This window comes from Ruditapes philippinarum, unplaced genomic scaffold (genome assembly GCF_026571515.1).
Source record: "Ruditapes philippinarum isolate M1 unplaced genomic scaffold, ASM2657151v2 ctg593_1_1_1_1, whole genome shotgun sequence".
Taxonomy (NCBI): domain Eukaryota; kingdom Metazoa; phylum Mollusca; class Bivalvia; order Venerida; family Veneridae; genus Ruditapes; species Ruditapes philippinarum.
In genome coordinates, this window is record NW_026866874.1 from 153,716 (window position 1) to 168,264 (window position 14,549).

The following is a 14,549-nucleotide window of genomic DNA, read 5'->3' on the forward strand; positions in this document are numbered from 1 at the left end:
AACCAAGAAAACTTTGATTTCATTGCCAAATTTGATGCTGAAATGCACAAAATCTAAGTTATTGTAAGGTCTTATAAGTCATTAATTCACTCAAATGTTTGTTCAGAATATCTTTCGGCATAATGATAACTTAGCTTTAAGAAGTTTACCAATTACTTTAAGTCTCATTTTTACATAAATATTGTATATTTTTTCTATAACTTTTCTCTTAGGTCTGAAATTTTTTTATATACTGTACAAGACAGTACATTATAGTTTGATACATTCATATTGAAATTATTTATTAAGTTGTAAAATGCTTCTTGCACTAAGGTATTATCCGAGTATTTAAATTAAAGGCCCAGTAAGCCTAAAAATGCTGTTACTTTTTATTTCTCAAAAACCCTTAACTGCTTTTGTGCCCCTTTACAGTATCAAAAATGTCGAAATTAATTTCTGAGGCTTCATGCGTCTTTAAAGAATTTACTAAATATATCACAAGCTTCAAATTCGATTTTCTTCTAAATCTGAGAAAATATTCATTAGAGAATATATTGCACATTTTACAACCAATTTATACAGGATATCTGTCATTTTAAACACCAGCAGAATTAGATTTTGTATTTAACTGGTTTTATCCTATCTGATATATTAACATTATAAGTTTTATTATAGTTTCGCTGACCTCTTACAGTCATTTTATGGTCGGTACTTGAAATTTCCCCCTATTTTGTTAATATTTACCACAGTATCAATAATTTGAAGTGAACATTAAATATTTTAGATGGTAAATCATTATAGGTATGGAGCAAATATAAATTGAAATTTAAATAACCTTCAATAGGATGTATCAAAAGGCCTTCTTCAAAAGCTGTCCTGGTAGGCTTTGAAAAACAAATCTGTTAGCATGATTTTCAAGTGTGCACTAAAGAAATGAAAACTTACAAAAGATTAATTCATAAATGAATTTTGAATTCCTTAAAGAAAGGTTATCTTGAAGTTAAGTTATCAAATATTCAAATTGGAAGATTAAAAATTTTGATAGAAAACTTTTAAAGAAGCCCTGTAAGAAAGAACTCAATTAGGACAAGTTCCAAAATGATTTCTTCTTTTTTTTTATTTCTAAAAGTTATTAATTGTTACAATTCAATAAGTTGTTTATGGGTCCACAAAATCTGCTAAACTTCTTTAAATATTAGTGAAAGACAACTTGGCCAGTAATTGAAATTACGAAAAATATATTAATCAGCAAGACGTAGCCAATGTTTGCTTAGAGAATTTTTTTTTTTCATAAATAAAGATGATCATATGAAATTGGATGCATTCAGAGGAAAGAGTCTGTCAATCTAAAACCTAAAGACGATTAGTCATAGATTGAATAATCTAAAATTTTAATCATAATCATAAATTAAATTATTTTCACTATAACATAATGACGAATCATATTAAGTTATAGCAAAGCTTCTGATCAGTGATCATTTGTATGTGTAACATTATGTGGTATGGCAGCGGTCAAATCTATTAAAGGAAGATATTGATATTACATCTGCAGCGTAATACATATGACATTGATATTACAGTACATTTAACATTTAATGTTCTTTATCAAACCAATTAAGTGCACATATATTTTTGATTAGATAAATTTGTGTAGTTAGTTAAAACTCAAATATTTATATTCCTTAAATCTAAATCTCAAAATTTAGCTATCTAATGATACTTTTATCATAACAATTGGCAAAATGTTTGACTTTTTATTCCATTTTGATATGCATTAAAGCCGCAGGTAATTTAAAAATTCAATAAAAAACTTTTGTATTAAAAACTCAGTAAATCATAAGTAAGAACAACTTTAATTTTTATGTAAACCAGAGTTTGTAATAATTTTTGTAATTATCATTTAGATTGCAATTTTTTATATTTACTATCATCTCAAAATTTGTTTTTAAAATTACAAAATGACTGAATATTTCCATCATCCTACCTTTAATTTTTAATAAAGTACATGTTATAATTTATAAATCAGAAAAAAAAACAATGAAACAAATTCGAAAAAAAAATCAAACTTACATTTCAGAGTTTCAAAAGCCAACTCAAACGTCAGTCGTTTCTCATTATCATCATCAAATTCCAAGTCTGTTATTGCAGTTTTTGACGATTTTTGCACACCGTTCAGTTCCTGTTGTCGCCTTTTGTAAGGATTTTCTAATTCCTCACGACTCTCGTGCTTCAAACTGCTGAACACTTTAGCGGCATTTGAGTAAATTCTTTGTGAATATAAACACGGTTCCTTGTAAAAGAAGTCATATTTTGAGGATTTTCTTTCATGAGAACAGTTTTCTGAAGACGGAAAGCCGTTATGTTGGCTCGCATCTCCAGACATGGCAGCAATATCTTTCATAGTCCCATGGATCAATTGGCTACTTTGTGAAGTTAAAGACACTTGTGTACGAAGTCCAACTATCGAATTATCAGCCGTAGGTGGCATCCCTTGAGATAACCCTCACACTCAGACAAATTATCAGACTGGTCGCTATTTTCTCAAAGTCAACAAGCCTCCCACAGATCTGACTGGTTACTACACAATTATGCAAATGAGCTTCCCTCTGATTGGATAGATGTCTTGTTCCACTACAATCACTTTTTTAACACTTTCCTATGTACCTATATATATTCCTGTGAAAATTAAACAAGATCTTGTTAAAGTCATCTATCTAATAAATACAGTGAACAAATTGTTGAATAGATATGAAAATATTTTGTATTTATTAAACCAACCAATTTCCACTCTTTCCAATTTAAATGTTAATATAATTAAGCATTTAGTATACCACATTAAAATATTAAATATCCTTTCTAATCATAGCAAAAGACCAATTATTGACTGTTTACCGATCAAGCCAAATAAAATTTTCTATTTCAATACTCCATAGACTACCAGTTGGTTAACAGTTTTAAAAAGGCTTTCGCTAAAACTTTCCAATATCCGTTCCGACTATTGTATATACTTTCTGTAGAAAAAAAAACTTAAACCCTACCTTCAGTTTATGCGTCTGTTTTGATACAGTTGTGATTCTTTAATACCAATTTTAGTTGAATGTCGCGTCTTATATCGGCGACTCTTTCACTCTGCTATTCGAGGAGATTAACTGTAATAAAGTAAACATGGTAATCTAATGACGGAGTTAATAATCATCGACCTTATGTGTATTTAGTAAACATACCCTTTACGGTACTATGTAACCCTTTATTAACAATAAACAGCACTTGATTGTACCCAGGCTTGTCTACACAAAACAAAAGAATCACGAGCGTAAATTAAAACAAGGGCACTGCAATACACTTTGATGCTGAATTAATTTATAATTTCCCCTTTTATTGGCATTATTGAATTCGTATTATAGACCAGAGTTCAATTTCTGGTCATCTTTTCAAGGCGATAATTTTTTTCCTTACACTGACAACTTTAACATTTAAGGTTCAACATCATAATCGATTCTAACTTGAAAACGCTATCAAAATCTATTATAATACTGAATTTACAAGTACACGTAATTTATAAAAAACTTTTTTTGTGTACAACAGTTTTCTTTCATAGAAACCTTTGGTAAATGTCTAATGTTATGAGAGCAGTATTTCATAATGACATCAAAGAAATTTTTATAAGCTATAATGGATAATATATGGCTCCTAGACGTTGAATATTATCAACAATTGTTTTACTTCTTTGACAACTTGGATGAACATTATATAATATATTTTGCAAAAAAAAATTTCCTGAATCTGAATATCATACTGCTTTAAAGAACAAACATATTTTTTTTTTCCTCTTTAGTTTTTATTACGATACGAAGCAATGACTTGCGTGTTTTATGACCAATGACAAATCATTGATTTCATCGGCAAAAGAATTATGTGAAATGGTGCTGAAAATTGGTTAATAATTGTTACTTTAATCTTAATAACTAGATTAAACAATAGACTAATTGATCTATTCATCCGAGGTAAAAATAGCCATCCGGATGTAAACAGCGGATATTTATGGATTTTAATTGAAAGATATAGTCAAAAATAATCTAAATGGCAATCTTAAATTAGATAAGAGTCAATAAGTTCAATGATTTAAGTTAAAATAGTGTGATATGCATGATAACTATTTAGTAACCTGTCATTGTTTTATCAAATCTTATTCACATCATTATTTTTAACAAGCAATTTATTGTGTATAAAATAGCCATTTTCTTTATCAAGGAAAAATAAATAACCAGGTGCATTACGCGTCCAGGTCTATCCAATAACCGTAAAATTCCTATTAAATGCCCCCGGGGGCTGAACATTTTCCAAAAGGGGGCTATTATTACAACACGTTTTTTCCTAAATCCAAACATCATTTAAAATACACTTAGTGTTAACAAGTGTTGGTTATAACATTAAAATATAATGATTTTAAAGTTCATGTGATACATTTTTGTGTTTACTATGAAATAAAATGGATTCTGAAGGATTTGAATAAAATTATGGATTAATTAAAGAGTTCACCACTGATGAACAAATTTTTTTTCCAAATCAAAAAGCCTTGGGGGGGGGGCTTTTATTAGGGGCGGGGCATTTATTAGGAATTTTACGGTATATACGGTAGGTTGCACATTAGACTGTTACTTTATTTTAAACAAGAGACTTAAAAATTCATGTACTTGATCTTTAGCAACTTTCAAGTATCATTATTGACATTTAAAGATAATTACTGACAGTAAAAGATGTAAAAGATATTTGACAGTCAAAGATGTAAAAGGTATCATGATAACCTTTTTTTTCCATTACCTTGTAGATAACTATGTTAAATCATTACATAAACCAAACATTCTGTTTAATCTAAATCCGGGTGATTTTTTAAAAAAAATATTCTTTTCATTTTTGTACCTTTTTAACAATTTAAAGTATTATTTAAGCATTATATTCTTTCCCTTCACTTGCACAAATGAACATGTCAGGAGAACCATTCAATATATTTGAAATCATTTCTTATTCATAGCAGTTTGATAAAAGAGAAAGTAATATTTTGTTTGTAACCATGCAAGATCAATAAAGTTTACTTGTATAGAAAAGGCTGTATTTTCAATGCAATATCAAGGCCAAAAAATTTGCTTCTGGTGTGTTAAAACTCAGAATTAAAGATTAGTTGCACACAGGAGAATTTTAGTTCGAGAAATAAAAATCTTTCTTAACCAAACTAATTACAACTGAGTTTTTTGGTCAAAATCACACATTTTTTCCAATCAAAGATCTATGATGGTCTAATTCCTATTGCTTTCTGGTTATCATAATTTAATTGCCAAATATGACTAAGACAGTCATGTTAAAGATAATTTTGAATGGAAATGTTAATTTTATATTCGGTCATAAATTTCCCACATTATTGATTAACTAGCTGCTTTATTGAGAGAACATTTTATTGCATTTCAAAATAATTTTTCATTAAATAATAATAATAAAAAAACAGATAATTTATGTAGTGACTTTCTGCCAAGTATGAAAAATTTTAAGCAAAATTATAAGGGAGTTTTAACCAGTTGCAGCAACATCATTCTATGCTACCACTGTGCAAATTATTTTGAATAAAATAATCACATCTGCTGAGATTTTCCCATAATAAATATATATTACTGTGATCACCACCGCCCCTGGAAGTTCCCCCAATCCTAAGATTGGAAGTTGGATCAGTCTATTTAAGACATTCAGCTTAGTATTTTTTTCCTTTAAATAATTATAACTTTACACATATTTTAATGATTAAAAAATCAACTCCACATTATTTAAAAGCATTACCATTTGACCACAGTTACTGTCAGTTAAAAAAAAGTCCATTTAGATAGAAAAATACAAGAGTTATCTGCCCCTTTCACAAAATGAAATTACAATGTAAATCATTTGAAGAAGTGACCAAGTCATGAAGAGCAATAACCTGGATGTTTACTGACTCTTTAAATCCAAGAAAATCCCCGAGTAAATACTCAAGTGTCTTATCTAACATATTTTCTTATTTTCAAGTATATTCAAAACAAGATGTTAGGGTGTGTAAATAATCCCCCAGCCAATAAACTGTTTGAAAGAATCATCAAAAGTGCTAAAACATCTTCTAAATGATAGATTTAAAACATATATGTACATTTGTTATAACTGATCTCATATATCAATTTGTAACAATAAAATATCTATTTACACAGAAACTTTTCAAATTGTGGGTTTCAAAGTTATCAACAAAAGGTATAGGGTCTGTGAACTATGTTTTCCATTTACACAAAACATGTGAATGTCCACATAAGTGGACTCTTCAAAATTGAAGAGTTGATTGGACGAAACGATAAACCTTATTGCTAGTTCAGTAACATTCTTAAATCAACAGTTTTAAGACACTATGACTGGACACACCTGAAATACCTTTGCAGGGCTTTTTCCCCCCACAGGTATAAGAAGCGGCCTGGCCCTTAACTTTGGGGAAAATTATGCAATATTTTTGCAAAGGGGAAGAAAAAACTTGATATAAATCAATTTTTTGGGGAAAACTGCATGATTTTAAAGATTTTTTCTTTCAGGGGAAGCTGCCCTTAAATGGCCACTGCTATAGAAGGAATAATTGAGGCCCTCAGCTTTGTTGCAAAATAAATTGTAGTTTACACACAGTAATGGAAAAGAATCAAGTGTCATCTTAATTTATTGATATTTATTTTTGTCTGTTTTGTTAATAATAATTAAAAGAACAATTTCTAAATAATAAATGACTTCTAAGAAAAAGGTTTACTGTTTTGTCTATAATTATTACATACTTAATGAGTTACTTTCAATTAAAAGATAAACTTAATTTAGAAAAAAGGACACATTTCTTAATAATTCTTATAGGTACATTACCATATGCCTCAGAAATGATTTTTTTTGGCAAACGTGAGGTTTATGTAACATTTAGATAATGGTTTTAGACATGTTAGATGTCTATTATCTGACAAGAAAGTTCCACTGAATATGAAATTATTTGTCATAAAAGTAGCAATATGTACACAATTAAGGCAGTATTTTTACTTCCATGCAAAATACTAAATAATTACAACTGTTATATTAATTCCCAGAATGCAACTGAAGCAGAAGATGGTTCTTATTTATGATTGACCAATGAGTGTCATTTTGGAAGCTATATAGAACAAGAAACTAAAAATAGAGAGCTCCTGAGAAATATTTAAAATATTTGATAATTTATGTGACATGATGGGCCTTTAAAATCTTTCAGATACAAAAAAAAAAAGTTTTAATTAGAAAAAAAATTCATTCAAAATTCTTACCTTTCTTATCAAATGTGTAATTTCATATACAAGGACTTGTTGAATGTTTTTATCATAGCACATAAACTTGTTTAAAAATCTTTTAATTAGATACAAAAAAAAAGTTTAAATTTGACAAATTTCAGCAAAATTCTTACCTTTTTATTATCAATTGTGTTATTTCATATACAAGGACTTCTTGAATGCTTTTATCATAGCACATTAACTTGTTTATATATCACTGATTCTCAATATTTATGCGAAGATGACACATTGTTTATATAAGTAGTAACAGGGGATTTTACCGTATTTTGCCGTGTTTATGATTACAGTTGACTAACATGGCTTTATGCTCACTTTAAATGTTAGGTATACATTCTATTATTAAAACAGCTTACTCTCTACACTCCTTTTTAATACGGGGATAATTTTAATACCAGCGGATTACAATTGAATATAATATTGAACCACTATATACTGGGGAATAACCAACAGTGATTCAATACTTGACTTTCTTCCTTGAATACAATGGTGAATTTATGACATAAATATTCATCAATAAATAAATATTGTGTTTTATTCAATCCAGGATATATTGGTGGCGACAATGATTTGTCTGTGTCAATAGGTATAGAGCCAGCACTGCGGCACATCACCGCCGAGTCTTCGACCAGACTGACTGTACTGTTATGTTTGCTTTAAATGACATAAAATCATGCATCAACCCAGTTTAGGATAAAAAGAACAGCATGTCAAGCAGTGACCTATTAAGTAACACAGACACTTAGGATGTGAAGTCTATTTCAGACAATGAAATATATGTTTTTTTCAAAGCAGCTAAATTATTAAGTTTTACTGGTGTTAACAAAACTAAAATTTATTTGGATTCTAAGGTGTTTCGAGCTTATGCCACATTAATTACTGTAATTAGTAAAAGTGTATTAAATCAGCACACCCCCAGATTCATGCTTATTTTCATGAAAATTTTGAAAATGTATTAATTAAAAAGTAAAATATTGTCAAGTGAACAAAGAAAATAATCTTCACAATTTCCAAACAGCACTTACAACCCATGTAAATTTATAAAAAATACCAAAAAGAGCTAGGCCAAAATTTTAATGTGAAGAAAAAGCCCTTACTCAGTGTGTTAATTTAGTAACACAGTAGAAATATGGTTAAAAACACTGCAAAAACGTTCATAAATGGACCATTTCATGGTAATTATTACTTTATCTTGAATATTTTTACTGTTCTCAAAAATCAAAGTAAATTTTTCTCAAGCTTTAATTTCTTGAAATATATTGGTTCATCTGGAGGCATGCTGAGCTTTAAGGGCGGCATCATTTGTTTTGAGTTCTAATGTGGACTCTTTGATGGCAATATTTTAAAAGCCAACTCTTAAGTAACAACCAACATTTCTGCCAAAAAGTTACTTCCACAAGAGCTAACAGATATGAAATTTAGAATCTCACTGTGCTAACTATTTAACTAATAATTATGTTGCAACAGAAAAATAAAGTAGTTTCACTCAGATTAAAAGTTGCCGGACACCTGGACCTAAATTCATCACACCAAGAAAATTTTGGTTGGTCATGTCTGATGGCCTGACGCATTTCCAAAGGTCTACCTGCACATAATGACTATATAGGTGTGACCTTAAACTTAATCCCAAAAAGCCTATACCTGTACTCTGCAAATCATTTGATTATACTTAACATTTAAGTTCCATTTTCTTTTCATTGGTCTAAAAGATATAGAGCAGACACGAAATTGCTGCCAAGTGAACAGCCTTGACAAGGGGCATGTAATTACACATCTTGGTTGTGTTTCAGAAAAGTCCTAAGTCTAAAATATGCCTTAAGATCAAAACTGAAACAATATTCGTTCCAATGAAAATATGTATTGAAACGGTCTTAAGTTAGTCCTAAAATTTGACTTCCTGCAGCCCTGAAATTCTTCCGGGGCATATAAAAAAACTTGGCTCAATTTCTCTAAATATTAATTTGGTAAAAAGTAGAAATTGAAAATTAAACAACTTTAGAAAAAAAGGTCCCTGCTTCGGTGTATAATGTACTACGTTTTTGATGAGTCAGCAAATTAAATAACAAGCGATGTGCAAGAGTTTCAATATTATATTCTACAAAAGGGTCAATCAATATGTCCATTACTTCTATTTGACTTACCATCAATAATTCTATTACAGTATAAGAATTAATATCCGTCATTGACGTAACCACTATTAAATCACCTTTTATTAAAAATTAGTTCTTTTGTTATTTATGTTTGCAAAGAACAAAAGTACAATTGATTTGCAATATTTTTACAATTTAAGCTGCTCAAGTTTTTAATGATTTTAATCAGCAGATGCTTATACTTCCTTAATTGAAAGCACCTCTGTAAAAACCTGATTAAACAAACTGTTTGACATATGCTATTTTTGTACAATATTCCTTTATTATTATCATTATCGCCTAACTAAAATTGGATATGTTTAAAATACATGAAGTGCTGATTAAATAACCAATTTTTATCACTATTATTCAAGTTAAAAAGGTACATGACTCCTTAAAATATTGCTTTTATTATTAAGGATAATGCCCTTAGTTTGTGCATTGTAATGATAATCAAATATTCTAAGTTTAAATTCATGTTGATATCTTTATGGTTATCAAATAATTCAACTTAATAAGCAATTTTGACAAAAAATCTAAGTTGAAAAGGGACATAAACTCTCAAAATAAATTTTTCAGAAATATTCCACATGTCAAACATTCCTGTGCCTTGTTATGATGAACAATTTTAGTATTTCAAGTTTACAGTCATTTTGATTTAGTTTTAAAACCATTCATTTAATTGCAAATTTTGACCCAAAAAAGAAAACTAGTAATCTAAATTAAGAAGGGACATAACTACGAAAATAAAGCTTTACGCATTACGCCCCTTACTATCTTACAACAGCATCTTGTCATGATAATTAAGGAAGTATACAATTTCATGTTGGTACCTTTAAAAATCTTTGTATAATTGGCTACATTTAAAGTTGTTGTACAATGACAATGACATGCCACAGTGATCATTATATAATAAGCTCGACTTTTTTTTTCAAAACAGACAAGCTAAAAAAATGAAATGAAATAATCTGAACTGTTTTCAAATCATTCCTCATTATACTATTGACAGAACAAAAAGACAATTTTATAATAAAGAATATTTCAATTGCACATGTATGTAAAACCAAATAAACAAGAAATGATTTGTTCATTATGGACTTCATGGTTTTGTCCAACATTTCACTGTTTAAATGAACTGCATGATGCTATCACAAGGGGTCACAAAATCTGACTTAAATAAGGCCAGGCTTCATTCAAATATAATATACAAACTGTACATATTTTTAAGTTTAACTACCTTAATGTTAAATTAAATCTGTTAATATTGATCAACCCTCTATCCTATATTGTATGTCTGAAAATACTTTGTCTTATTTTTCTGTAAGGCACATTGTATCAAATATGCTCTTTCCCAGAACATAAAGATTTAACTGTAAAGATTTCCACTATCAATAAATCATTACCTCTTTTCAGAGAAAATCAATTGTTTTCTTGTTTACAAGAAGCACTTTCCTCTGGCATAAACCTGAAAAGATGCTTTAATGAAGGTGTCTAGCAATGTAATTAAATATTTATTACCTTATCAAAGTCAGTAACACAGGTATTTATTGCAAGAAAACATGCAGAACGTCTTTCATTTCCTTCTGAAATTCTACTGTATCCAAACTGCCTGTCAATAACTTAATCATCTTTAAGACTACATCTGAAAAATATTCAGAAAAAAATATAAAGTTAACATTACAAAGTAAAAGAAGACACAATGAAAAAATAATTTCTGAAATGGGAATTTAAAGTTCATATCCCTGCATTATACACAATCAAATAGATTTGAATAGAAAAAATGTTTCCCTTGAATTGGTATTGCTAAATTGAGGGTTCATTGGCATTAAGGTTTTCAGTGCAGGAGGACTAAGAAAATACAGTTTTTGTGTTCACAGTTTATTACTTTACAATTATTAAAAGAGAATTCATTTGATAATTCAAACCATCTTAGAAATCTGACCATGTTTTACAGACATTTTATAGAAAAGTTTTATTCTATTTTCTTGCATCAAGTCAAAGATGGCAAATACATCATGGGGCTTGAATTCCTTCATAATTCTGAGAGTCAGCTACCTAGCTTACAGAAGGACTATTGGTATTTCTAAACTGGGGTGGATCAGGGTGTCAAACCCACATGACTGTTGGCCAAGTCACACACAGTAGAACATTCTAATAATAACACTCTGTTACTCAGATATATATGTTTTTGTTGATATATTTTCATAATTAAATATTCAATGGATTGTTTTCGAATAAAACATAAACCTCTACATTAAAGCAATTTGTTCTGCTGTAAAGTCTTCTGATTTTCAATCTTTTTCCAACTGATTCAATTTATTAATCCTACAAGTTGTTTAAAACATTGCATATGAACTTAAAAAGTTGGAAAAAGATCCTAAAGAATGGGAAGAACTTTACTGAAAGTAAGTAACAGCCAAGGAAGTTAAAGGCCCATTATGCCTCAAGAATGCTATAATCTTTATTTCTATCTCTCAAAAACATTTTTTGGATATCTTCAAAAATAATACTCATTTTACAATCTTAAAATTGCTCATTAGCTCTGTTGGCAATGAATGTATGATTTCTGAGGCATAATGTGCCTTTAGGAGCTTTCTATGTAGAGGTTTGAGGAAAAAATATTTGGTAGATGTTCTCGAAAAACAACTGAATCACTGTAATATTTTGCATTTTATGCTGCAGGTTTTGCCTAGAAAGTCAGGTTGGTTCCCCACCCTGACATGCTGAAGATCGAAATAGTAACAAAGTGAACCTGAAACGGGTTCTATCAACAGTCTGCAGCTGGAAAATTACCATTGACTTCAGAAGTTATAAAAACTTCAATTAATTTCCTTCAGACAATGAATTAAACTAAAACAGCTTTTTGTTACGTTGGCTTGTTAAGTTTGTTTTACATAAAAAATAGACTGCAAAGGGAGACAATGAATATCAGAATTTTTAAAACAGGCATCAAATCTTGCCTCCCCTGAATGTCTTTAACATTAAGGTGCTATTCTGTACAAAAGTAAAATAATTTATAATGATTTAAAATGAGATCATTCCTAAAACCTTTTCTTTTTGTCAGCAAGTAGACAATACAGTCTGCGAAACTTTTCTAGATCATAGGCCATTTGGGCCTTCAACCAAGGCGAAAGTATCATGAGGCCCGGACAGATTATCACAGGCCTAAAAAATTTATTATGCAAAATAAAGACAACGGTTTATCACATCAACAAGGTTCAATTTAAGCACAAAGGGACAGAAATTCAGTCAGCCACTTTTCAATGAAATTCTCTTTTTCTGTTCTTTATATACTCAACATTACTTGTCAATTTAGTATCTGCTTTCCACTTAATTTGTTTAAAATATAAACACAAAATTTATATCAACAAAGGAAGGGTTGCATTCAATGAAGGCATCCCCTAATTAAACACAACCACACAGTTTAACTCCCGGTTTTCACTTCAGATGTGTAATTTATACGTAGCTGGTTCACAAATCTAAACAGGTCAAGCTAAAAATAAATATATTCTAACGGAAATTTAAGATTACTTGTTCTTTTAAACAGCAAACATTGATAATTATACTTGGGCATTCTTTGTATCATGATTTACGCTAACCAATCGCTGAAGACAATACATATAGAATATGCATAATTGAATGACGTATTACACAAATCTTACTTGATGTACATAGGCTGATGATGTTTTACACAATAATTTCAGAAAAATATTGAAACTGAAACTGATTTTATATAAAAACACATTCTAAATTCAAAGGTCTGCCGGGCTTACGATCTTTGGATTTCTACAGGCCCGAATGGGATTTTATACGCTTCGGGCGTGTGCCTTATTTCGCAGACTGGTAAACATCTGAATGATATAAATGTTCCACAATATCATGAAATCAGTGTAACAGATGGATTTAAATTAACTTACAAAAAATATAATTTGTTTACTTTCCACAATGCTTTATTTCATGGAGGCATCCATTTTGATTGCCTTTCCAAGTGCATTATATAAGAAGTGATTAAGTGATTGGCTCTTATCAATTATAATAAACAAATCGATTTTTAGATTATCTTTATGAATAACCAATCAATTGTTTGTTTATTGTCTGGAAGCAAATAAATAGCCGAAACTTGTCATTGATAGTTAGTTCGGTGCTTTACCGTCTAGGTCAGTACAACAAGGCTCAAGCCTTGACTTTAAATAAAGACTTCAGTCTTAGAGTAAACACTTTCAAGTGTTAATTTAAATCAACTGTTTCTATCAATTTATTCATAAAGCTGTACTAATCATACAGACTTCCTGAAATACGTCGGTGCGACGGACATGTCCGATAAATTTTGATCAGGTCCGACGATTTTTTATTCTGAATCGGTCCGACTGTCCGGCTTTTATCCAAGGTGCCAAACATGGGAAAATTCGAAAATCTACGTCAGAGGAGCGCGCAGAACAGCAATAAATTAGGATGAAAAGAATAGACCTGAGACAAAATTCAATGAAAAATGGAAGCAGGATCATGAATTGTTGTTGTATGACAGGGAGGAGATGAAAATGCGCTGTACAGAATGTGCCGATTTTTACGGCAAAAAAATTAAAACCAAAAGTGTCCTAACACAAGTTTTTCTTTGATTTTGATCAATTTTATTCGGTCTGACAGATTTCGATCGGTCCGACAGATTTTCATGGTTTGTCAGACCGAATGTCCCAGTTTTTTTCAACTTTCAGGAAGTCTGATCATAAATAGGAATCTTAAATTTACTTTAAAATTATATAATAAACTTTCATTATATTATATAAACAATTGGGACTTGATTAAAAGATTATTGTTTATTTAAATTTACTTAGTTGTTATTTGTATCCCAACAACAAATCCATAGAATACATGTTCCTTATTACGGCCAAATTGTGATCGCTATATGTCCGAAAGAATCTCATTTAAAACTGCCACTATTACATCAGAATACCTGCTTTTCAGTTTCCAATTGCTAATACTGCCTATACGCCAAAAACTCACAATTCATTTTGGGAGGTAAAAAATTTGAAAATCATTTCAATGTGAAAAATGGCTTAAAAACTAGTGCTATCCGGCCTGCAGTGAACTT

At 29.8% G+C, this 14,549-nt stretch overlaps 1 protein-coding gene across 3 annotated transcripts in view; it reads right to left on the minus strand.

The window, feature by feature from the left end:
- Window positions 1-11,119, minus strand: part of LOC132734073 (putative methyltransferase NSUN7) — a 42,515-nt gene extending 31,396 nt beyond the window's left edge. Inside the window, exons 1-3 of one of the 3 annotated variants that reach the window (XM_060720785.1) lie at window positions 10,979-11,119; window positions 3,018-3,128; window positions 2,050-2,655 (exon numbers count right to left, since the gene is read on the minus strand). In XM_060720785.1, coding sequence (XP_060576768.1) covers window positions 2,050-2,467 — 418 coding nt within the window. In that variant the 5' untranslated portion in view covers window positions 2,468-2,655; window positions 3,018-3,128; window positions 10,979-11,119. Of the gene's footprint in view, window positions 1-2,049; window positions 2,656-3,017; window positions 3,129-7,310; window positions 7,330-10,978 lie in introns of those variants that run through there. The other 2 variants (XM_060720787.1, XM_060720786.1) reach the window with 2 other exon arrangements.
- Between the last annotated feature and the right edge of the window lie 3,430 nt (window positions 11,120-14,549).